The 24,335-nt window shown below is 44.3% G+C and overlaps 1 protein-coding gene across 2 annotated transcripts in view; it reads left to right on the forward strand.

The window, feature by feature from the left end:
• The first annotated feature begins 2,135 nt into the window (after window positions 1-2,135).
• The window catches only part of PRSS12 (serine protease 12), a 305,892-nt gene continuing 283,692 nt past the window's right edge, over window positions 2,136-24,335 (forward strand). For both annotated transcript variants that reach the window (XM_069743759.1, XM_069743760.1), the window contains exon 1: window positions 2,136-3,638. In XM_069743759.1, coding sequence (XP_069599860.1) covers window positions 3,218-3,638 — 421 coding nt within the window. In that variant the 5' untranslated portion in view covers window positions 2,136-3,217. The remainder of the gene's footprint in view (window positions 3,639-24,335) is intronic.

Consider the following 24,335-nt stretch of genomic DNA (forward strand, 5'->3'; position numbering starts at 1 on the left):
ACCTGCAGCTAGGTATGTACAAAATTTTCAGCAGCAGACAGTAATGGAGCTTTTGGAGGTATGCAGTGAGATCTATATACTCACATACAGTGCCTGCATACCTTGCACTGATGTGGATATGTGCATATAGACTCCCCTGCCTACCTAGTGCTGCAATCTATGTACCCCCAAATTAGCCCTGAAAAGGACTATTGGTTTCTCAGGAGTTGTGGACTGAACACTAGCAGACCTACACTAACTAATAAAAGAACGAGTCTGACCCTATCTCAGCAGCAGCTCTCCCTACACTAGCTGAGTCCGGAGCAGAATGCGGCGAGAAGGGCGGCATCAGGTCTCTTATAGACCTGATGATATTGTGCGGCCAGCCAATCACTGTAATAGCACAACAAAGATGGCTGCGGTATTACAGTGCATGGCTGACAATCTCTGCATGTTCATTGGCGCTCTAAAAAGCGCCAAATTTAAAGGCGGAGACCCAAGTACACCGAGCACAGTGATACTTGGGCGAGTACCGAGTGGTGGCGACCACGTTCGCTCATCACTAATAAAAATCTATATCAGGGGCGGACACAGGCGGAAGAATGTTACATGGGCCCTTTGCCGCCTAACAGGTCATAATGCCCTGCTTTGGAGGTGTGAGTGGCCCCCCTTACCTTTTGGGCCCCTGTACGGCTGCACAGGTTACATCAATGCTATGTCCACTCCTGATCTGTATTAAAGTCTAGAATAGCCCCAAGTGGCCATTGTGAAAACTGCAGAATGTCTCATTTTTATTTTACTGTAAATAGAGATTATGATAAAAATCTAATTGCCAACATTTTTTCAAAATACACTTAGCATAAAATCTTTGCTTAAAGAGTGTCTTACTCTTACTGCATTAAAAGAGGTCTGGATACACATGATGAGAGCATTATACTGCCTCTGTACAAATCCCTAGTTAGACCGCACATGGAGTACTGTGTCCAGTTTTGGGCACCGGTGCTCAGGAAGGAAATAATGGAACTAGAGAGAGTACAAAGGAGGGCAACAAAATTAATAAAGGGGATGGGAGACCTACAGTACCCAGATACGGTAGATTAGCGAAATTAGGATTATTTAGTCTAGAAAAAAGACGACTGAGGGGCGATCTAATAACCATGTATAAGTATATAAGGGGACAATACAAATATCTCGCTGAGGATCTGTTTATACCAAGGAAGGTGACGGGCACAAGGGGGCATTCTTTGCGTCTGGAGGAGAGAAGGTTTTTCCACCAACATAGAAGAGGATTCTTTACTGTTAGGGCAGTGAGAATCTGGAATTGCTTGCCTGAGGAGGTGGTGATGGCGAACTCAGTCGAGGGGTTCAAGAGAGGCCTGGATGTCTTCCTGGAGCAGAACAATATTGTATCATACAATTATTAGGTTCTGTAGAAGGACATAGATCTGGGGATTTATTATGATGGAATATAGGCTGAACTGGATGGACAAATGTCTTTTTTCGGCCTTATTAACTATGTTACTATATTACTACGTTACTTTCCCATTACACCTTCCCTTTATTTGTATTTATTTATTTTACTCTTATATAGCGCAATTAATTCCACAGAATGTTGGAGATAACACAATCGCTGTCCCCGATGGGGCTCACAATCTAACTTTGCTATCAGTATGTCTTTGGATTGTGGGAGGAAACTGGAGGCAACACAAGTGAACAAGGGGAGTACATCTACAAAGTCCTTGCAGATGATGCCCATGGTGGCATATGACCCATCGTGATGCACTTTTAAAGAATTACTATTATTATTATTATTATTATAATTCTGTTTACTGTATTTGTATGGCATTATTTTAAATGTTTATGTCATTACAATCCACACAGAAAGCAATTGGCGTTTAATAACTACGCAATGCAGCTTTTCGTAGCCTTTTGCTGAACTAGTTTTGCTTCAAGAAACAAAGCGCTGGGGCAGAGTTTAGGTTGATCTTTATTTCTGTCACTTGCAGCACACTAAGAAGATGACTGAAATACTATCTGCATTGCTGGGAGCGGGATCATCTGACCAGCTGACTGCCTGCGCTTTGCCTGGATGCATGCTCTTTAAAACAGCTGGAGAGAACAGACTCCTACATGAGACACAGCCCACTGCTTTTATTCCAGTAAGTGAACTAAGAGCCTTTCGATCAATAAATCCGGGCAATGCAAGTTCTTTGGGAATAGCAGCACTAACAGCAGGAGAAGAAAGAACTGAGGGAAGCATAATGAGCTCTTTACCAGGACACAAAGTTACATCTTCTCCACCAGCCTGCTGCTGGCACCACAGAAAACTGGCAGATCAGCTCACCTGAAGCTATTGCCCTGCACTGATACCACCAATGTGTCTAGGAAAGAGAAAGACATGAAGAAGTGTCCTTCATATCTTATTTCTTAAAGGTTTCCTACTTGGGCCATGCTGAAAAAAATCTTGAGAAATTCATATGTTGTTCCAGAACTTTTTTTTTGCCATTTACTACATTCCTGTCTGGTATTTTAATAGTTTGGGAAGCGTTATACTAGTGTTGGGACTTCTTTCCTGTGTTATTTTATTTCACTTTCCTTAAAGTTTGTAGAGATGGAGGGAGCTTATACGTCTTGCTATCACATATTGTCTATGATTCATGTTTTGTCTTTAAAGTTTTGTGCTACAATTGCCGGAAAAGGGAAAATAGAGATCTGAAGCATCTGTCTCTAATATACGTCCAGAACTATAGACACAGAAGTACACCCAAAAATGCACGGATTTAACTGCTTATAACCCTCACAAGCCAACGACTGGCTCACTTTCCAGTTTTCTTTAACTAAGTGCCAGCGTACAACTTGGCACAGCACCTGGATGGAAACTGACATGGTTCCTTCAGTGTTGACACATGCAAGCACGCAGCCTTATGTGACTTGTTAGGAATCTTAAATAGTTTTTGTCCATAGAACTTGTTCCTCTTACAATAAGTAACCTAGCCCACATATTCCTTTCCCTCCTCCTCTTTCCTCTGCTTCTCCCTTTTCCTTAACTGAGGATTGGTCTCTCTTTTGTCAGCCCTGTTTTACTCTGCAGACTTCTGCTGTCAAGACCTGTATTTCTTCCTGCATGAGTATGAAATGGGCTGGATGGGATTAGGGGGAAGTGGCAGCTCCACCTCCCCCATCAGTTTCAGGACTAGGTTAGTGGTGGAGATGGAACAAAACAGACAGTGCTGGCAGCATGACAATAACTTGCTTTGCTCTTGCTCTAATTTTAGGGAGCATCCCCATAGGGGGCTGCTTTGATAAGTCTTCCACTTCACCCACTTATCATCTTTTCCAACATCATCAGTCACTTCGCAAGGCTCTTCAACCTGCACAGCATCCTCAACCGCACCATCACCTACCGGTTCATCACCATCACACAGGTTGTACAAAGTACAAAGGCAAAGAAGGCTCTATAGGTGACTATATTAATGTAACCGAGTTTGGCGCAGATTGTTTAAATTGGGTTGAAATCCCTACCTTCTTGGAGAGGACACCTGGAAAAGGACTAGGTGATCACAACTTCTGTAGGAACCCAGATGGGAGGAGTAAGCCTTGGTGCTTCTTCAGGAACAGTCATGGCAGAGTTGACTGGGGCTACTGTGACTGCAAGCAAGGTGAGTTATTTTTTCTCTACTTCACACTCTCCAGGCAATGTGTGCATTTATGTCCTCCATGGAATGTGTGAAATATTTAGAACATCTCATGTATTTTAAATTGAAATGTGACCTGTCTTTAACATTACTACTAGCAATCGTAGGAAAGTTATGTAGTTAACTGAGAAGGTTTGTACTAACTGTTAAGTAGATAGGAAACTTTGTCAGCAAGATATATATGAGGTTGCTTAGTGAAAAAAGGGACTTTTAGTGGCATAAAAACACGTTTAGTGGAATATAAATGTAAAAAAAATGGTATAAATCATGTATGGAAACTAGCTACAGGCAAAATATTTAAATATTGGGAACTCACAAAATTCTGGAAATGTAAGTGTTAATGAATTGTGAAAAAAAAGATAACTATAGCATGTAAAATGATTAATGGAAAAACAATATTATTCTAAGAGACCTGGATAGCATAAAATTGTCAAAAACTGGCATTGTTTTCCTTCTCTCTCTCTGAGAACTATGAAATTTCATCTTGCATAAGACAATATCATCTAACTGAAAGATTGACCTATATATTATGTATGAGGACAAACATTGCCTCATTTTATGAGCCTGTCGCCGGCACTGCTTCTTATGTGAGGGGCATGGTGCGTTCTTTTTTTATATTACTGTGGCCTCCGAAAAGCAAACTTTAGAACGAGATAGTAAACTTCTGAAGTCAGACCGAGCAGGTCAGGAAAATCCAGTTGGGGCTGATATTCTGTAACCAAGACTTAAAAATTCTATAGACTTCAAGAAGAGTATTAGGAATTAATAGTATAGAGTAACGATAACGATACATGAGGGTTTTACTAACCTTTTGTGTATGTTTACGAAGAGCAGTTCCTAAGAACTTGTAAAAAAAGATAAAACAAAACAAAAACATTTTTAACAGATTGATATGTTTTACATTGTGCTCTCGAATTGCTAATATTCCGTTAAGTCTGTTTTGAGTTTTTCAGTATCAGCAATTCTAGGCAAACCAGCAAATATGGTGTTAGTATTATTACAACTCCAACAGGTTCTTTCCCACATTCCTGAATGATAAAGGTACCTTCACACATAACGATTTTGTTAACGATATCGTTGCAACGTCACGCTTTTTGTGATATCGTTAATGAAATCTTTATGTGTGACAGCGACCAACGATCAGGCCCTTGCTGGGAGATCGTTGGTCGTGGGGAATGATCAGGACCTTTTTTTGGTCGCTGATCACCCGCTGTCATCGCTGGATCGGCGTGTGTGACGCCAATCCAGCGATGTGTTCACTGGTAACCAGGGTAAATATCGGGTTACTAAGCGCAGGGCCGCGCTTAGTAACCCAATATTTACCCTGGTTACCATTGTAAAAGTTAAAAAAAAACAAACAGTACATACTCACATTCCGATGTCTGTCATGTCCCCCGGCATCAGCTTCCCTGCACTGACTGTCAGCGCCAGGCCGTAAAGCAGAGCACAGCGGTGACGTCTGCTTTACGGCCGGTGCTGACACAGTCAGTGCGGGAAGCTGACGGCGGGGGACGTGACAGACATCGGAATGTGAGTATGTACTGTTTTTTTTTTTTTAACTTTTACAATGGTTACCAGGGTAAATATCGGGTTACTAAGCGCGGCCCTGCGCTTAGTAACCCGATATTTACCCTGGTTACCCGGGGACTTCGGCATCGTTGAAGACAGTTTCAACGATGCCGAAGTCTTTCCCCTGATCGTTGGTCGCTGGAGAGAGCTGTCTGTGTGACAGCTCCCCAGCAACCACACAACGACTTACCAACGATCACGGCCAGGTCGTATCGCTGATCGTGATAGTTGGTAAGTCGTTTAGTGTAACGGTAGCTTAAGTCTGATTCACGTAGCAAATACACCTCCTATTCTATGGTATTACTGCATAACCAGGCTAGTTTACTGTTCAGGAGAAAAATATTGTCAGGAACATTTCCCAAATTTTTTCAGCTAGCCAATATTTTTTCCCATTTTCCTTAGTCTTTTTCGCCAGCTTTCCCACACCACTGAACGGTAAATCTGACATATCGTATTTATACAATGCTGTGCCTTCATCTGTTGTCTGTGGGCAAATTTGCTGTTTAGGGGCTAACACAAACTATGTAACAATCATGGCGACCGTAATGGTTGTTATCTAGTTTCCAAGCAAATGAAATGGCTGAATAAACTGGTAGATGATATGATTTTTTGTGGCAGCATCTGTTTCCTGAATTAGATGGTTAATCATACTTTAGGACATGGATGAATTTCTACCAGTCTTGAGTGGATGTTTGCCTCGTGCTGGATCAGTTGGGTTTGGGGAAGCACATGGATCTGTTTCTAAAGTCTGAGTTAAGACTTATTTACACATCAGTTTTTCATGTACATGTATTCTCTGTGTTTTTCACGGATAGCACACATACCTGTGATCGTCTATGTGGCCATTCACATGTCACTGATTTTTGTGGACACTGTTTCGTTCAAATTTGTGGAGACAGGTTCAATATTGATCCACGTGACAGATCAAAACTCAGCAATGAAAGTCTATGAGTCCACGAAAAATTCAGACCTCATCCATGTGCTAGCTGATTTTCTCTGTTGGATAGCAGAAGGTAGGGAAACTAAGAAACTCTGACCAAACTGATGAAACTCTGATGAAACTCTGATGAAAATTGCTGTTGAAGCTTAGGCTAGGGTCAAACTGCGTTATGGCGGTACGTTTAACGGACTACGTTACACCGCGGCATAACGTGGTGTAACGTAGTCCGTTAACGCCACATTGGGCGTGCACTAGCAATGTGCCATCATTTGAGTGATGGACCGCAAACGCTGCTTGGATCTGCGCTAGCAGGATCGGCAAACGCGATCCCTTTTGGGACATTGAATTAGCGCAGTCCGTAGCGCTATGCGCTAAATGGACTGCCCTAACGCAATGTGACCCTAGCTTTATGCACAAACACATATGCTCCGTGCATCTGAGGTGTTTGAATCTGTTGTACTGTACCTATCGAAGTATAAGGGACCATACTATTACAATGTACACTCCTAATTTCATAGAGAGACAAATTTGGAACTTTTCTATTGGATTAAAAAACATTCACAGTGAAAAGTGTGCCATTTTTCATGACATATAGAAAAGTTGTCCTGCAATATGACACTGGTGACTTGAGGTAGGTTTTCAATATAAGATCGGTGGGGGTCCAACACCTGGTACCCTCATTGATTAGCTGTTATTTGCTCTGGTGGCAGCCCGATGTAAACATCGATTGGAGCTGAACAGCACAGTTACATTCAATATGTACTTCCCGATGCCGAGAACTGTATATCTGCTCCTATTCAAAAGAACTGCAGATCTGCTGATTTTCTATTGAAGAATAGGAGCCGATCTGCAGTTGTTGCAGGGGGAACTGCACATTGAATGAATCTGTGCTGTTCAGCTCCAATCAATGCTTAGATCCGTCCACCTTCGATCAGATATTGATTGCCTATCCTGAAGACAGGTCATCAAAATGATATGCCTGACAACTCCTTCTAAGAGATACACTCCTGCATAAGGATTTTTTTCTAGGGGAGAATAATACTTTTGTAATATGGTACCATACAAAAGGACCATATGGCGTCCATCAGAATCAGCCTATACATCTTCTTACAGGTCCGTGCTCATGGCTCTGCCATGTACATGAGGCTCAATTCAAGCAAGGCAATTTCTTTTAAAAAGCTATGTAATAGCATTATTATATAGTTTTGCTATTGGACTCGCTGGAAATACGTTTAGACTTTCTTGAAACAGAAAACCTGTTTCAACTCATATGATTTCAGAAAGTGCAAAAAAATAGCCAATAGCAATGTTATTGTTAAATAATGAACCACAATCCCTATACCATAGACCAAACACCAGTATGTGCTCTAGATTGTCAGTGAGTAGCATAAAAACAGAATTGATTTTGTGTCTAAAAAGCTTACTGGATCTGTTAGCATAGAAATGATTTTCAATCCAGCGCATAGGCCTAAAATAGGAAAATTAGATAGTGAGCTGCTCTTAGGGCAGAGAACTGTGCAAAGTGGTATATTGTAAAAAATTGCTGAATACACTATACAGAAAGAATATAGTAATAGGAAGAGGAAGGAGAAATATTGCATGCCTAAATATTACTCAGATAAAAGATATATTGTGTGTACTTAGACTATTTCCATTCTTCTTTTCTATTCATGTCTATTGTAAAACCACTTTCCTCTTCATATGTTCAGTCTTATGAGTGTTTTCTCTTCATATTTTGAAATTGCTTCAAACTAAGCACTGTCCAATCAAAAGCTAGAAAATAACGCTGCGGAAAACAAAACTCCCCATAAAAGCTTAAAAAAACTTTTCAATCTCACTTCAAGAACTGCTTCAGGAAATAAAAAGCTCCTGCACAAGTTTCCCAAAGAAGAAGGAACGTTTCCGGAAGTGGATACCACTAGTAAACTCGTTTTTGACTGCCTCCAAAAAACTGTTTGGATATAGCCTTCGGGTACTTTCTTGCTATAGGGTACTTGCTATACATAGCTTGAGCACCCGCTAGGACCCTGGGGTACTCAGGCCAGGTCCAGTGGTCATTAAAGGGGTAGTCACAGTGGCAGTGACCCGGTTTATGGCCCTGGGCGTCCAAGTTAAATGGAAGGTCTTTAAATGGGATAGTTTGTAGAAGATAAAGAATGTTCGTGACGCCACCTGTGGTATTCAGTCAGGGATGACCGACTCTGTTTAAAGGGGTCCACTGGGGATGATGTTTATGCAGTAGGGATGGTATGACTTCCCACAGGTGAAGCTTGATCCCCAGGGCTCCCGGTGTAGTGGGTAAAGATGACAGATGGTGTAGTACCGGAAATAATTGGAGGACACAAGGTTGCAGTCTCTTTACCTTTTACTGGTAGTATGCAGCCACGGTCCAGGGTACCGGTAACAGGTGATGGTGAGGTACAGCCAGCCTGGAAGCGATTCAGAATCCCCCTAGCCAGGTGGGGTTGGAAACCTTCCTTACTGCGCTAAAGTGTGTGTCCCTTGCTGCCTAAGGCTTTACACAAGGTCCTCTCTTTCTCTGTCCTTTTAGGTGAACACTACCCGCATGGCAGGCAACTCAAGCATTTTTACAGGTGTCCCTTCTTGTGGTGACTATGGGTTCTATCTGCTGCTGTGGCTTTGGGTGTTAATGGTGGCCAGGAGACTTGGAATCTCCTGCCCACCGGTTTCTGCTGTGGGGCATACAGTTACCCCCACAACCTCGGAATTCCAGCCTCTGGTTTCTTGCTCTGATTCTGGAGTGAGCCCACTCGCAGCTCCATTCCCAGTATCTTTCCTCTCCTTTGCATCTTCTCCCCTCACAGTCTCTTACAATCTGCTCTATCAGGAGCTGCAGAACCTCGTGTCTGCACGGCTCCAGCTCTTCTCAGGGCTGACCCTCTAACTCCTCCTCTAGCCAGAATATATAGGGAAGCAACCCACCAACTGGATCAGAGCTCCCCCTTCTGGCCTGAAGTTAGAACAGTGTTGTATGTATGTGTTACATGTTAAAGGGATCCTTCTTGCTTCCAGGCATGGCATCACCCTCTCCGTGAGGAAGGCAATACCACTGTGACAACTGGATTCCTGGGGTGTCACATACAGCCTTATAATTAGAGATAAGTAAATAAATCTGAATAACATTGAATTCTGTTCAAATTTGACAAAAATCCACATAAGCCAAAATGCAGCTTTTACAGTATGTAATTCTGCATAGATTCAGCAGTTGGCCGCTATTTTTCTGAACTGTAAAAGGCCATCAAAATGTGGAAAGAAAGATCCTTATATTTACCTTACAGCTCCCCTCTCTGGCCCCTCTGCTCCTCATTGTCACCTGTCCGGTCTTCATTGCATGTTCAGATCACCAACACTTGCACTGAATTCTCCGCGCCTCTGATGCTGGGATGATGCTTCAGTGTTAGGACCTGGAGGGTTCTGCACATGCACCCGTCAAAAAATAGTACAAGGAAAGTCTGCTTCTTTCAAGAAAACTATGATTTACATGCAGGACAATGCTAGCCAGTAGGAATAATGACATGCCCCCTTTCCTCACCTGACCTAAATTCTATTGAGAACTTATGGGCCAATCCTAAAATGGTACACTGTTATGAACAGGTAATTCAGAACCACAATGGACCTTGAAGTTCAGAGCACACAAAGTGACCTGACATTTACCAAAAACATAGGACGAGCTCTGAGACGTGGAAACTCTGCTGACCGCAATCCCTAATCCTATCACACCACACTAGAGGTAGCCGTGGATTGCGCCTAACGCTCCCTATGCAACTCGGCACAGCCTGAGAAACTAACTAGCCCTGAAGATAGAAAAAGAAGCCTACCTTGCCTCAGAGAAATTCCCCAAAGCAAAAGGCAGCCCCCCACATATAATGACTGTGAGTAAAGATGAAATACAAACACAGAGATGAAATAGATTTAGCAAAGTGAGGCCCGACTTACTGAATAGACCGAGGATAGGAAAGATAGCTTTGCGGTCAACACAAAAACCTACAAACAACCACGCAGAGGGGCAAAAAGACCCTCCGCACCGACTAACGGTACGGAGGTGCTCCCTCTGCGTCTCAGAGCTTTCAGCAAGCAAGAAAAACCAATATAGCAAGCTGGACAGAAAATATAGCAAACAAAAGTGACACAAGCAAAACTTAGCTTATGCAGGAATGACAGGCCACAGGAACGATCCAGGAGGAAGCAAGACCAATACTAGAACATTGACTGGAGGCCAGGATCAAAGCACCAGGTGGAGTTAAATAGAGCAGCACCTAACGACTTAACCTCACACCTGAGGAAGGAAACTCAGAAGCCGCAGTACCACTCTCATCCACCAAAGGAAGCTCATAGACAGAACCAGCCGAAGTACCACTCACGACCACAGGAGGGAGCTTGGCCACAGAATTCACAACAGTACACCAAAGCTGCAATCATCTGATCGCTTGCACTATACATAGCAGTGCATCAGCACTACTTTGTATAGCAGAAATCACAATCTCCTATGAACGCGCGCCACGAGCCAACATTCACAGGGGTATCATAATGACAGACACAGGGGTGTTCTGCAGACCCCCGGCTGCCATGATAACCCATCTGCACCTCAAGATCACGTGGCATGGGCACCGATGGGTGACTGAAATGATGTGTTTCTGGTCGGCGCATGTTAAATCCCAATGTCAGAGTTTAACAGCAGGATATAACTGGTTATCAGCCGTGGGTGGAGATACCATCCAACCGTAGCTGTTAAAGGTACAACACAGCTAAATAAATCAGCTGTCAAGTGTGGGGAAAGATTCAGGCTCAGTGCTGAAGACTGCATCAAAGTCAGGGACACGACATATGACGTAAATATACGTCATTTGTCGTGAAGGGGTTAAATACTGCAGCTGACTTCAGTGCTTCAGCAGGCCATAGCCTTAATGTCCTGCTCATCGCAGTGGGTCCTGGCATTTCGTAGAGGTAGATATGGTGTCTCAGCTGCCCCTATACAGGCATATACTAGGAATTATTACAGGGGTGGACACAGACAGTAGAGGGCCCCTGTGGAAGAACAATATGCTGCTTTAAGGGTGTAAGTGGATTCCCTTACCTCTTTTGGCCCTGCAAAAGTTGCACCAATATTATGTTCATCCCTGTATTATTAGTAATAATATAACATAACCTTTATTGCCGAGTTCCCCAGCTACAGGGTTTGGCTCTACAGGGTAGATGTTCATCTATAACAGCTAGCTGCGGTTATCTGTAAGCTTTTCCAGCACAGGTTCTCTTCTACTATATACAGTAATTCTCTAAGGGTCACTTCCGTCTGTCTGTCTTTCTGTCTGTCTGTCACGGATATTCATTGGTCATGGCGTCTGTCTGTCATGGAAATCCAAGTCGCTGATTGGTCTCGCCAGCTGCCTGTCATGGCTTCCGTGACCAATCAGCGACAGCCACAGTCCGATTAGTCCCTCCCTACTCTCCTGCAGTCAGTGCCCGACGCCCGCTCCATACTCCCCGCAGTCAGCGCCCGCTCCATACTCCCCTCCAGTCACTGCTCACACAGGGTTAATGACAGCGGTAACGGACCGCGTTATGCCGCGGGTAACTCACTCCGTTACCGCCGCTATTAACCCTGTGTGACCAAGTTTTTACTATTGATGCTGCCTATGCAGCATGAATAGTAAAAAGATCTAATGTTAAAAATAATAAAAAAACAAAAAACCTGCTATTCTCACCTTCCGTAGTCCGACGATGCGCTCGCGCCTGCCGCCAGCTTCCGCGTTCCCAGAGATGCATTGTGAAATTACCCAGAAGACTTAGCGAGACCGCTAAGTGACCTGGGTAATTTCACAATGCATCCTGGGAACGAAAGATGGCGGCAGCCGCGCACTTATCGCCAGAGGTTCGCTGGATCTACGCTGGATCCCGGCGGGAGAGTATATAACTATTTTTTATTTTAATTATTTTTTTTAACAGGGATATGGTGCCCACACTGCTAAATACTACGTGGCCTCTGTTAGATACCACGTGGCTGCTATATACTACCTGGCCAGTGTTAGATACTATGTGGGCTGTGTTCTATTCTGCGTGGGCTGCGTTATATACTACATGGCTGCTATATACTACGTGGGCAGTGTTATATACTACGTGGCTGGGTTCTATACTGCGTGCTATATACTACATGGCCACTGTTAGATACTATGTGGGCTGTGCTATATATTACGTGGGCTGTGTTATATATTACGTGGCCAGTGTTACATACTACGTGGGCTGTGTTATATACTGTGTGGCTGCTATATACTGCGAGGCTGCTGTATACTGTGTGGGCTGTGTCATATACTACATGGGCTGTGTTATTTACTGTGTGGCCTATATTATCGCATCGGGTATTCTAGAATATGTATGTATGTATATAAACAGCCACATGGTATATATCACAGGCCAAGTAGTACTCCTATATACTACGTGGCCTGTGCTATATACTATATGGCTGCTATATACATACATACATATTCTAGAATACCCGATGCGTTAGAATCGGGCCACCATCTAGTAAATAATAAGTGTTGAATGCTGCTACTGAACAACAAATGCATAGGCCACAAGAGATCAGCACACTGTGCAAGACCTCATGAAAAAGGACCATGGTGGAAAGTAGCCTGTAAGTCAGCGTGAACTATGTTGTCTCAGCCCATGACAAGCTGTCTCTCACAATACTAATCTGTCTTGTATACCTCTGCACAGTGCGCACAATAGGGAGCTTATTACTGAAGAGTCAAACAACTGATCTATCTCAGGGTACCTTATCCCAGGACGGATGTAGACTTCAGTGGATACACTATAAATAAAGTCTACATCACAGTAACCTCCGGTGAGAGATGAGCATCTTGGTGAAAGTTTTCTTTGCAGTTAGTGTTGAATAAAGACGGCTATGTGCTCGGTTCTCTCAGTGATACCAGGGGGATGTCATATATACTGGGCGGCTTGAAGAAAGCAGATGATAAACCAGTGTGTGTTTAATAAACTGCTATCTCCCAGTGGAGATTCCCCCGAGGGGCTGTCTCCTGAATAAAATAAGCTGCAGACTTGCTCTTTGCTGTCAGTTAAGATTGCGACAGTGATGAAAAAGGCAGTGTATGCAAACACAGACAGCAATGACTGCCACAAACGAGTGAAGGTGAAACATTAATGCGGTATTTTGAGCCTTTTCAGCCTTGCATTGTGCTAGGAGCAAAGGTCATATGAAATCATTTACTGATGCATTGAATAGAATGGAGACCCTGGACTGATTAGTCTTTCGTGTTATAATGGATAGACAACAAGACATTGCTGAATGTAAATCTGTTTTGTCTTGTTCTTTGGACAGTGTTGCAATACTGATCATTTTCTGAATTATCAGCCCAGTGTTGCTATTGTCATTCATTGAACATATCGAGTCTCATAGGGCTAGTATAAGAGCTATGAGTCATAACAGAGCCGTCATAAAATAAAAGAGCCGCATTCACTGGTAGAACTGCAGTTATTGCTATTATTTCTGAAATGCTTTATGTTATATATAACATTGTTATCTCGGAGGGTCTGTAAACCTTGAACCCTTGACTTGTCTAGAAGACTTTGCCGTTTTCTTCTTCTCCCATAAAGATCTCTAACTACCAGGGTACTATCTCTTAAAATATTTTATTTCTTAGTCATTGCCATGTTTTGACACTGATAAAATACAGCGTATTATTGCCAAATAACTATAAAATATTTTTGTGACAGTGCTATTTTTTAGACCAGTGGCGAACCCAACACATACAGTAGACATGAGTCACAATGTTTCATCGGACTGCAAACATTGACATAGTGGTCATTTATATTATAGTGAAGCTTTAGCTGTAGAATATGTTGTTGAGTATAAATAATGAAGAAAACTAAAGCCATACAGAAGATATGGAATATTTCTGCCTTTGTATATGTGTATTGTCTGTGCCAATTTGTGTTTCTGTTTTATTCCGGGGGGCAGTGGCACTCCTTTATTGCTTGTGACTCGTGACAACGACAGTACTATTTTCTCTCTGGGACGTTTCGCACTATGTTTTTCCAGTCTAAAATTAAAAATTATGCAGTCACTCTGTGTGACTTCAGACTTATGAATGCCCTCAGTGCACTGTGCACTGCAAGGATTCACCTGTTTCTGAGCCAGCAAGAGCGGTGATGTAGTTGATATGCATACTCCCGACCAGAGCCTGACTTATGGGTGCCGCCTCGCTCTATGCAACTGTATGGAGCAAGGCCGGGCCCACTAGTCCGGCTCTGTCCAGGAGTGTGCATATCAACTACATCACTGCCATCCCTGGCTTAGAAACTGGTGAATCCACGCAGCACACAGTACGCTGGTGGATTCTTATGTCTGAAGTCACACAGACACACACACCATCTGAAACAAATAAGTTTATCTTGCTCTCACCATAGACTTCCCCTGGGATACAGAAAAAGAATGGCGAATGCCAAGTACACGAGGCCTTAAATGCCTAGCTGAACATGAACCTCAGTATATAATAAACCTTCCAGTAAAACAGTAAGTAATATAAAGAGGGTGCGAAGCTGGTATCCTTTATCATTATTCATGAAAATTTCAAGTCTGAAAGATTAAGTATATAGAAGTAAATACCACCAAATTTGTAATGCTTCCAAATCTAAAAAAGACTAGATGAAAGCATACCTGTTATTTTCTGCACATTCTACGGCAACGTAAAACTGCTTTTGGTGCCATTCCAATCAAAAATGCCCAGAAATTGCAGATACTCATTATATGTAGCTCACTATTCACTCTTTTGAGTGGGTGCTTCCTCTTCATCGGCATTTTAGGTGCTGGAATTTTCTTTGCCTCTTCCCAGCAGGCATTATACTTGTCATTGTACAATGGCAGACCGGAGACCAAGAACAAAGAGATGACGACCCATAACCACTTCCTGTAATCTGTCAAATTGCAACAGGCATTGCAAAGCAAAATAGAATAAAATTGGAGTCCGGCTCAACAGAACTGAATTTTCCTTTTCTTTTTATTTTTAAAAAGAAAATTTAGTGCATACAAAAGAAAAATTTACATGGTCAACATGACCCAGTCGACGCATTTCGACTGCACTAGGCTGTCTTACTCATGACTCATGAGTAAGATTGCCTAGTACAGTCGAAATGCGTCAACTCGGCCATGTCGACCATGTAAATTTTTCTTTTGTATGCACTAAATTTTCTTTTGAAAAATAAAAAGAAAAGGAAAATCCAGTCCTGTTGAGCTACACTCCAATTTTTTCTATTTTCCTTGATGTGAGGCCAGGGCAAGGCCGGTGTCTGAGCGCCAGGTGGATAAGCATAGAGCAACTGGGTGAGCTGGAATCGAGTTTCTATAATTGCAAATCAAGTTAGACAGAGGAGACACCAAGTAGGTTTTATTTTTTCTAAAGTGAAATTATAATTTGGGGCTAAAAAGGAGGTAGGGAATTTTGTCAGATAAACCTAAATTTATAGAAAGAAATCACTAGTCATCTGACCACTAGGATGCTGAATTTCCGCAACCAAAAGCAGTGGAGAACAGTCTGAACCCACTGTTATGAGTACCAACAGAGCTTTCCTCTACCCAGATTTATTTCGAATGGATTTTTATTATAGTGTCCTCTTTTCTATAGTATTATCTTATAGTTTGATGATGATGCCAATAGTTGACAATACTGCTGGACTAATTGTTCCAACAGCTCGGAATATTCATTTAGCTTTTCACTAGAATATTTAGTGAAATCGATAACAGCTTCCTAGTGGAAAAATGATCAGTCATGAAAAATATAATAGAAATGAATTGTATGAATGATAACCAGGGAGCTGGCAACTCTGAACGTAATCGATATCATGCTTCATATTCTCTTTCTAAAAGTATTGGTGGCAAAGTGCCTGAAAATATAGTCTTAGTAAATGAGAATATGGAGAGTACAGTGAAAAGCGACAGTACGGTGTATCTGTTTTGTTTTATCACAGGATGATTATTACATGTTCCCTTAAATATATGAACATTTTGAATCTTGTTAATATTGTCTTACATGGAAGCCCACTGACTGGTATAAGACCACCTGACACTTGAGTTTCTCTTGCGATGAAGTTGGCTTACTGCCGTTAGATATTGATTTCTTTTTAAAACATCATGCTAGGAAGAGAAAATAAGATAAACCTGTCTCATACGGGTCAATGACTAGTCTCGGGGAAAAGTGAGCCTTTCCACTCGAAAGCATTGCTTGGGGAGTTAGTGTGAGCTCATTGGAAATTGTCACATGAGTCTGGGTTAGTACAAATAGACACAATAAACCTTCACATTAGTGTAAATTTAATAACTGACTATATAAAGCTGTTCTCCTTTCTGCATTCTGCACAAAACCAATTTTCAAAGAGTGAATTTGAAATTATTTGCAAACTTATCTCCGGCAGAGAAGTTTCACGGCTTGTTACTTGGATACACGAACATCAGGGGATATTGAATTTGATATTTCATCTCCAAAAACTGGAAACGGCTCTCTGCAGAGTTTCGTCAGAGTCTCTCTTTTCATAACAAAAATGTTTGCAGATAATCTTATCATTTGGGGAATTTTCCAGTATTAATATGAGAAGAATTTTTGTTTAAGAAAACATTTTTTACATTTCATAGTCAAGGTCCTAAAATCTGAGCCTTTTCTGCTAGTATGAATGAGCTACATATTTAGGATTACATATTTTGCTTACTTTACAAAAAAAAGAACAAATAAATTCAAAAGCTGATGTAATATATTGATTCCTGTTATCTGTTCATTTTTTCCCCCACACCACAAGAATTGCAACAGAGACATGTTTTTTGTTTGTTTGACAGAAAAGTAATTGTAAAACCATTATCATAGTAAATGAGATAACATTTCCAGGATATCTAAACACAATCAGCTGCCAAAGATTATTTTTTACTATTTAAACTGGAGACAAGATTTTAGATTCATTGAAATTCAGAAAATCCCTACATGGCGATAATTGATTAGTTTGTGTTTTTAGGAAACTGCTTATACAGTATTATACAGTTTATAAACAAGTGGATACAATGAGGGTTTTGGCAAGGCATATGCAATATCTTATTAATTTAAGCCACAAATTGAAACCGAGAGTTCATGAAGGATTTATAGTTTTTACATCTATAGCATAACACATTTAGGCCCCCATTCAGCGTCGGACTGGAGCACCTTGGGCCCACCAGAGAAAATCATTCTTAGGGCCCACTATCTAGCTACATAGAAATAGATAGCCCGCTCATAAAATATAATGCAGTCCCCTCTCATAGAATATAATGCAGCACCCCACAAAATATAATGCAACTCCCTCAGGTATAACGCAGTCCCCACCATAGAATATAATGTAGCACCCTCATAGGGTATAACGTAGCCCCCTCATATAGTATAATGCAGCCCACCACAGAATATAATGCAGCACCCCCATAGAGTATACTGTAGCCCCCTCATAGGGCATAATGCTGCCCCTCATATAGTATGATGTAGCCCCCCAGAATATAATGTAGTGCAGCGTCCCAAAGATCTGGTCGTTGCAGTATGACACTCTGCCACTAAGGGGAGTGATGGTACGTCTGAAGGCACTGAAGGAATTCTCCTGACCAGGTATCACCAGAACACATTACACTTCACACTCCGGCCACTAGGGGGAGAAAAAGGCTTTATTTATTGGGCCACTCCTCACACTGGTAAAACTAGGGGCTGGGGAGGAAGTTAGTCAGAAGCTGACTGAGTTGGATTCAGGCAACATCCCGTGGCAGGGGGTGTTGCGGGGAGAAGACACAGGGGGGTCCCTGTCAGGCGTGGGAACCTGGCAGCAGCCTAGCGAACAGAACAGAACGTTACGGAACAGCGCCTGCACTTCCTTGCGGCGGTATCCTAGGAAAGAGATAAGAAAGGGAAGGATATTGTGGAACAGTGTAAACGAGATCAAGCAAAAAGGAGTACCAGTAGGAGTCGTGCCGTGAGGCCGAGGCAACATCCTACTGAGGCGTGTAGCCGGTGGCCGGAACACCGCGGGAGTAACTGACTTCAGGCCTTACTTCGAACTCCGCAGGACAGATAATTATAGGTTGGCTGTCTACCTTAAATTTCCTAAGAAGACATAGGGGGCAACATTGGGAGAGGGGCGTCTCTAGCGTCCCGGAAGACCTCCAAGCCTTCCCGTCATATGGGTGCGTCCTAGCCAAAACATACTGGGGGACGAGAAACTAGTAACATCTGGAACAAAAGAGAGAGAGAGAGAGCTGTAGAGAACGAATGAACGAGAACAGCAGTTGTGAGGACTATACCGAATGCTCAGCAGGGTAGGACTACAACACACAGGCGCTAGTGGTAGGCAACGATTTCCATCTGCGAGGGAAATTCTGGAAGTGCCCATCAGACCGGCCTGTCTCTGATAGCCCTGTTATACGTGCTCTGGATTGAGGATCCTGAAGTCTTCAGTAAAGAGGTAAAGAGACTGCAACCTTGTGTCCTCGTTATTGCCTGCACCTCACACCATCGCTACCTACACCATTGGGAAGCCCTGGGGACATACTTCACCTGTGGGAAGGTATACCATCCAGCTGCCATTCCATCACCCCAGCGGACCCCATAGCAGCGTCGGTCACCCTGACCGAACACCACAGGTTGCGTCACGAACCCCTGACAGACTGTTCCACCACCTTTATTGGACGCACCTTAGCAGGGTCGTGGACCGGGTCTAGCCACCGTGACAACCTCAGAACCGAACCAGAGAGGCCCGGTACCGAAACACGTGGTCCTGTGTCTGGGGGCGATCCAGTAGTCCCCTGAGAGAATGCAGCGCCACTACAAAAAATAATGGAGCCCCCCCATAGAATATACTGCAGCCCCCTCATATAGTAATATGTAGCCCCCCAGAATATAATGTACTCCCCTTGGAGAATAATGCAGTTCCCCCACAGAAAATAATGCAGCCCCTCTCCACCACCCTTCATTGTCCTCATCAACACCTCCATCATTGCCTTCTCCCCCACCATCCCCATCACTGCCCATTCCACCACCTCCATCATTGCTTCCTCCCCACCATCATTGTCCATTTCATCACCTCCATCATTGCCTCCCCCACCACCATCATTGCCCATTTCATCACCTCCATCATTGCCTCCCCCACCACCATCATTGCCCATCACCTCCATCATTGCCTCCCCCACCACCATCATTGCCCATTTCATCACCTCCATCATTGCCTCCCCCACCACCATCATTGCCCCTCACCTCCATCATTGCCTCCGCATCATCATTGCCTATCACCTCCATCATTACCTCCCCACCATCATTGCCTATTACCTCCATCATTGCCTCCCCCACCATCATTGCCTATTACCTCCATCATTGCCTCCCCCACCATCATTGCCATCACCTCCATTGTTGCCTCCCCACCATCGTTGCCCATGACGTCCATCATTGCCTCCCCCACCATCATTGCCCATCACTTCCATCATTGCCTCCCTCACCATCATTGCCCATCACCTCCATCATTGTCTCCCCCACCATCATTGCCCACCACTTCCATCATTGCCTCCCCTCACCTCCATCATTGCCTCCCCCTCACCTCCATCATGGTTTCCCTGCCACCATCATTGCCCATCACCTCCATCATTGTCTCCCCACCATCATTGCCCATCACTTCCATCATTGCCTCCCCTCACCTCCATCATTGCCTCCCCCCACCATTATTGTCCATCACCATCATCATTGTCTCCCCCACCATCATTGCCCATCACCTCCATCATTGTCTCCCCCCACCTCCATCATTGCCCATCAATCAACTCCATCATTGTCTCCCCCACCAATATCATTGTCCTTCACCACTACACACACACACACACAGCACAGCTCACCACAGCAGCAGCTCATCTCACATGCATGCAGGCACACAGACACACAGCACTGCTCACCTCCCCGCAGCAGCAGCACATCCTGCAGCCTCTTCATTGCCGGCAGCTTTCTGTCTGATACAGCGCACTGGATGATGACATCATCCAGCTGGGCTGTCTCAGACAGGAAGCAGGATGCCGGGAGGTGAGCTGTGCTGTGTGTGTGTGCCTGCGTGTGTGTATGTGGTGCTTTACATGCCGGCAGTGTTAGCTGCAGCCAGTGGCTAACGCTGCCCGCTATTAAAGAGAAGTGGTATTCACGCCTCTCCAGGCCCATAGGGGCTTGGGGAAGCGTGAATATTCATTTTGCTTTAGCAGTGGGGACAGGTTCCTGTCTCCAGTTGCTGCTATGCTGGCACAGGGTGGGCCTCCTTGACTCAGGGGCCACATAGCCACTGGCTGGGGGCCCCTGGAGCAGTGGGGGCCCTGGGCAGCTGCTGGCCAGTATGCCAGCAGGTGTCAGTGCCTGGGCCCACCGGAGAATCCTCCGGTTGGCCAGTCCGAGCCTGCCCCATTCAACAAAATGTTTACATTGGAAAACTGGTATAAAACATTTTTTTTAAAGTTGCAAAATTTGGGGCTAATGTGAGGTTGTTAAAAAATGAAATTGTTGCCAGTTTTAACATTTTCACTCCAGTTTCTGGTAGCTCCAACAAAATAGGTGGAGTTTGAAAGAAGTTTGGGGCAGGATGGGGAGTGTCTATACCTACCCATGAAGTTATTCAAAAGTGACAGCATTTCTTACTGTAGATATGTTACTCCAGTCTGTGACTGGAGTAACAAGTGGCAAGGTGCATGACAGTGATAAGATGCACTAAACTCTTTAAGTGTTGTGTGCCTCTTAATGAATTTGGCGTATTTCATTCCTAAATGCCCTCATTGGGCTCACAGAAGAAATGCCAGTCTTAATGAATCTGGGCCATACACTGTTTTATGTCCATACACTAATTCTGTGTTCCTAAGATTTTGCACAGAGTCACGTCAAGGCTTTGTCTAATGGATACACAGTTATTGAGTAGAGATGAGCTAATCTTTTGGCTTTACTAAATTTTTCCCAAAATGTTGCCTCAAATTGCCAATATTGCAAGGACTATTGCCCACAAAAGATGTGCATAACTGCCAGCTACACTTTAATACAATCACGGTTGTGATCAATCACTGCTGCCAACTTTCCTATCTCTATATCAATTGAATCTGAGAATTATTTTCTTTTTTTTCACAGATTACACTAATCTTTTTCATTCTTACTGCTATACAACGTACACTATTTTTCCACTGTTTTATGGCTTTTTCTACCTATCTCTTTTGCTAAGCTGTCAGCTGTGAAGTCCTCTCTCTAGCCAAATTCACAGCAAAATGGCTGCTGCATTCTTGCCTCTGCTTTTATACTGGCTTTGATAGGTTCCTCCTGATTGGTTGCACTATATCATGTGATGTGATAGCGGCAAAGCATTATGGGGAAGCCCGCTTGGCCGTGCCCGAGGTCATGTGAGCATTCTCTAATGCAATTTTTTGCACCATGTAAAATGACACCAGTCATTTTTGGCATTTTGTGCTAATCAAAATTCAAATTGTTCAAGTTCACTGGTTGCAGTAAATTCTCAAAGATTCAACACAAATTCAATTTGAACTGAAGTGATTCACTCAACTCTAGTAGTCAGTGAAAAACAGCTCAACACATGGCATATGGCTTCCTTAGCAATACTAAATACCTTGTCAAAAATAACTAGGGATCCATAAAAAGGAACTGTAGGGAATGTGTGTAGTGCAGTACAGTGTGCAAACATATATTACTGTGTGTATGGAGTTTGACACTGCCTGTATAAGCACTCCTACAACTGGTACAAGTTACTACCTATATGCAATGGTTGGTGTCAGAAGGCTAATGTGATCATGGTATTTAGAGGGATATTTATTTTTGCATTTGAACTAAAAATGTTGGTTATTTGGGGCCTTATTATAAAGTAGATGGTGGCCCGATTCTAACGCATCGGGTATTCTAGAATATGCATGTCCACGTAGTATATTGCCCAGTCACGTAGTATATTGCCCAGTCACGTAGTATATTGCCCAGCCACGTAGTATATTGCCCAACCACGTAGTATATTGCCCAGCCACGTAGTATATTGCCCAGCCACGTAGTATATAGCAGAGCCACGTAGTATATTGCCCAGTCACGTAGTATATTGCCCAGTCACGTAGTATATTGCCCAGCCACGTAGTATATTGCCCAGCCACGTAGTATATTGCCCAGCCACGTAGTATATAGCAGAGCCACGTAGTATATTGCCCAGCCACGTAGTTCACGGGGTATATTGGCCAGTCACATAGTATATTGCCCAGCTACGCACAGAGCCACGTAGTATACAGCACAAAGCCACGTAGTATACAGCACAGAGCCACGTAGTATACTGCCCAGTCGCATAGTATACAGCACAGTCAAGTAGTATACAGCACAGAGCCATGTAGTATACAGCACAGAGCCACGTAGTATACAGCACAGAGCCACATAGTATACAGCACAGAGCCACGTAGTATACAGCACAGAGCCACGTAGTATACAGCACAGAGCCACGTAGTATACAGCACAGAGCCACGTAGTATACAGCACAGAGCCACGTAGTATACAGCACAGAGCCACGTAGTATATTGCCCAGCCACGTAGTATACAGCACAGTCACATAGTATATTGGCCAGTCACGTTGTATGCACCATATCCAGTGGCGTAGGAAGGGGGGTGCGGGGGGGGCGGTCCGCCCCAGGCGGCACAATGCGGGGGGCGGCCGGCGCTGCAGGAGAAAAAAAAAGAGACGCCCCTTTAAATCTTCGGGCGGCGCCGTCCGCCGCCACGACCAGGCTCCCCCCGCCCCTGGGCCCCCGCCCCCCGCTCTATACTCACCTCTCCTGGTTCCTGCGGCGCCGGCAGCTGCAGCGTCCTCTGACTCTGCGACGTCTCAGAGCAGAGGGCGCGATGACGTCACTACTGTGCGCGCCGCTCAGCCTCTCTGTCCTGAGCGTCGCAGAGCCGGAGAGACGCTGACTGCACCGGACCTGCGCTAGGAACGGGAGAGGTGAGGATTTTACTTTTTTTTTTTTTTCTTTATGTCTGACTCTGGGGGCAATGCTGGAGACCATTGGGCAGATTGCTGAACACACCGGGGCAATACTGGAGACCATGGGGCAGATTGCTGAACACACCGGGGCAATACTGGAGACCATGGGGCAGATTGCTGGACACACTGGGGCAATACTGGAGACCATGGGGCAGATTGCTGGACACACTGGGGCAATACTGGAGACCATGGGGCAGAATGCTGGACACACTGGGGCAATACTGGAGACCATGGGGCAGAATGCTGGACACACCGGGGCAATACTGGAGACCATGGGGCAGATTGCTGGACACACTGGGGCAATACTGGAGACCATGGGGCAGATTGCTGGACACACTGGGGCAATACTGGAGACCATGGGGCAGAATGCTGGACACACCGGGGCAATACTGGAGACCATGGGGCAGATTGCTGGACACACTGGGGCAATACTGAAGACCATGGGGCAGAATGCTGGACACAATGGGGCAATACTGGAGACCATGGGGCAGAATGCTGGACACACTGGGGCAATACAGGAGACCATGGGGCAGATTGCTGGACACACTGGGGCAGATTGCTGGACACACTGGGGGTAATATGCTGGACACACTGGGGGTAATATGCTGGACACACTGGGGGTAATATGCTGGACACTGGGGTAATATGCTGGACACACTGGGGCAGACTGCTGGACACACTGGGGCAATGCTGGACACTGGGGCAGATTGCTGGACACACTGGGGCAATGCTGGACACTGGGGCAGATTGCTGGACACACTGGGGGTAATATGCTGGACACACTGGGGCAGATTGCTGGACAACATGGGGGTAATATGCTGGACACACTGGGGCAGATTGCTGGACACACTGGGAGCAGGACTTGGGGCATGATTGGAGACATGGGGCAGGATTGGATCATGGGGCAGGACGGATACGATGGAGGCTGGTGGGGCAGGATGGGGAGATCATATGGGGTAGAATGGATAGTCATGAGTGCAGGATACGAGAACATATGGCTGGAGCCAGGAATGAGATAAACGGGGCCAGGGTGGGGAATAGTGTTACCATAGGGGCTAATTAAGGGATATTATTACTGCAGTGATGTATTTATTTTA

This window comes from Ranitomeya imitator, chromosome 1, assembly GCF_032444005.1.
Source record: "Ranitomeya imitator isolate aRanImi1 chromosome 1, aRanImi1.pri, whole genome shotgun sequence".
NCBI classification, from domain to species: domain Eukaryota; kingdom Metazoa; phylum Chordata; class Amphibia; order Anura; family Dendrobatidae; genus Ranitomeya; species Ranitomeya imitator.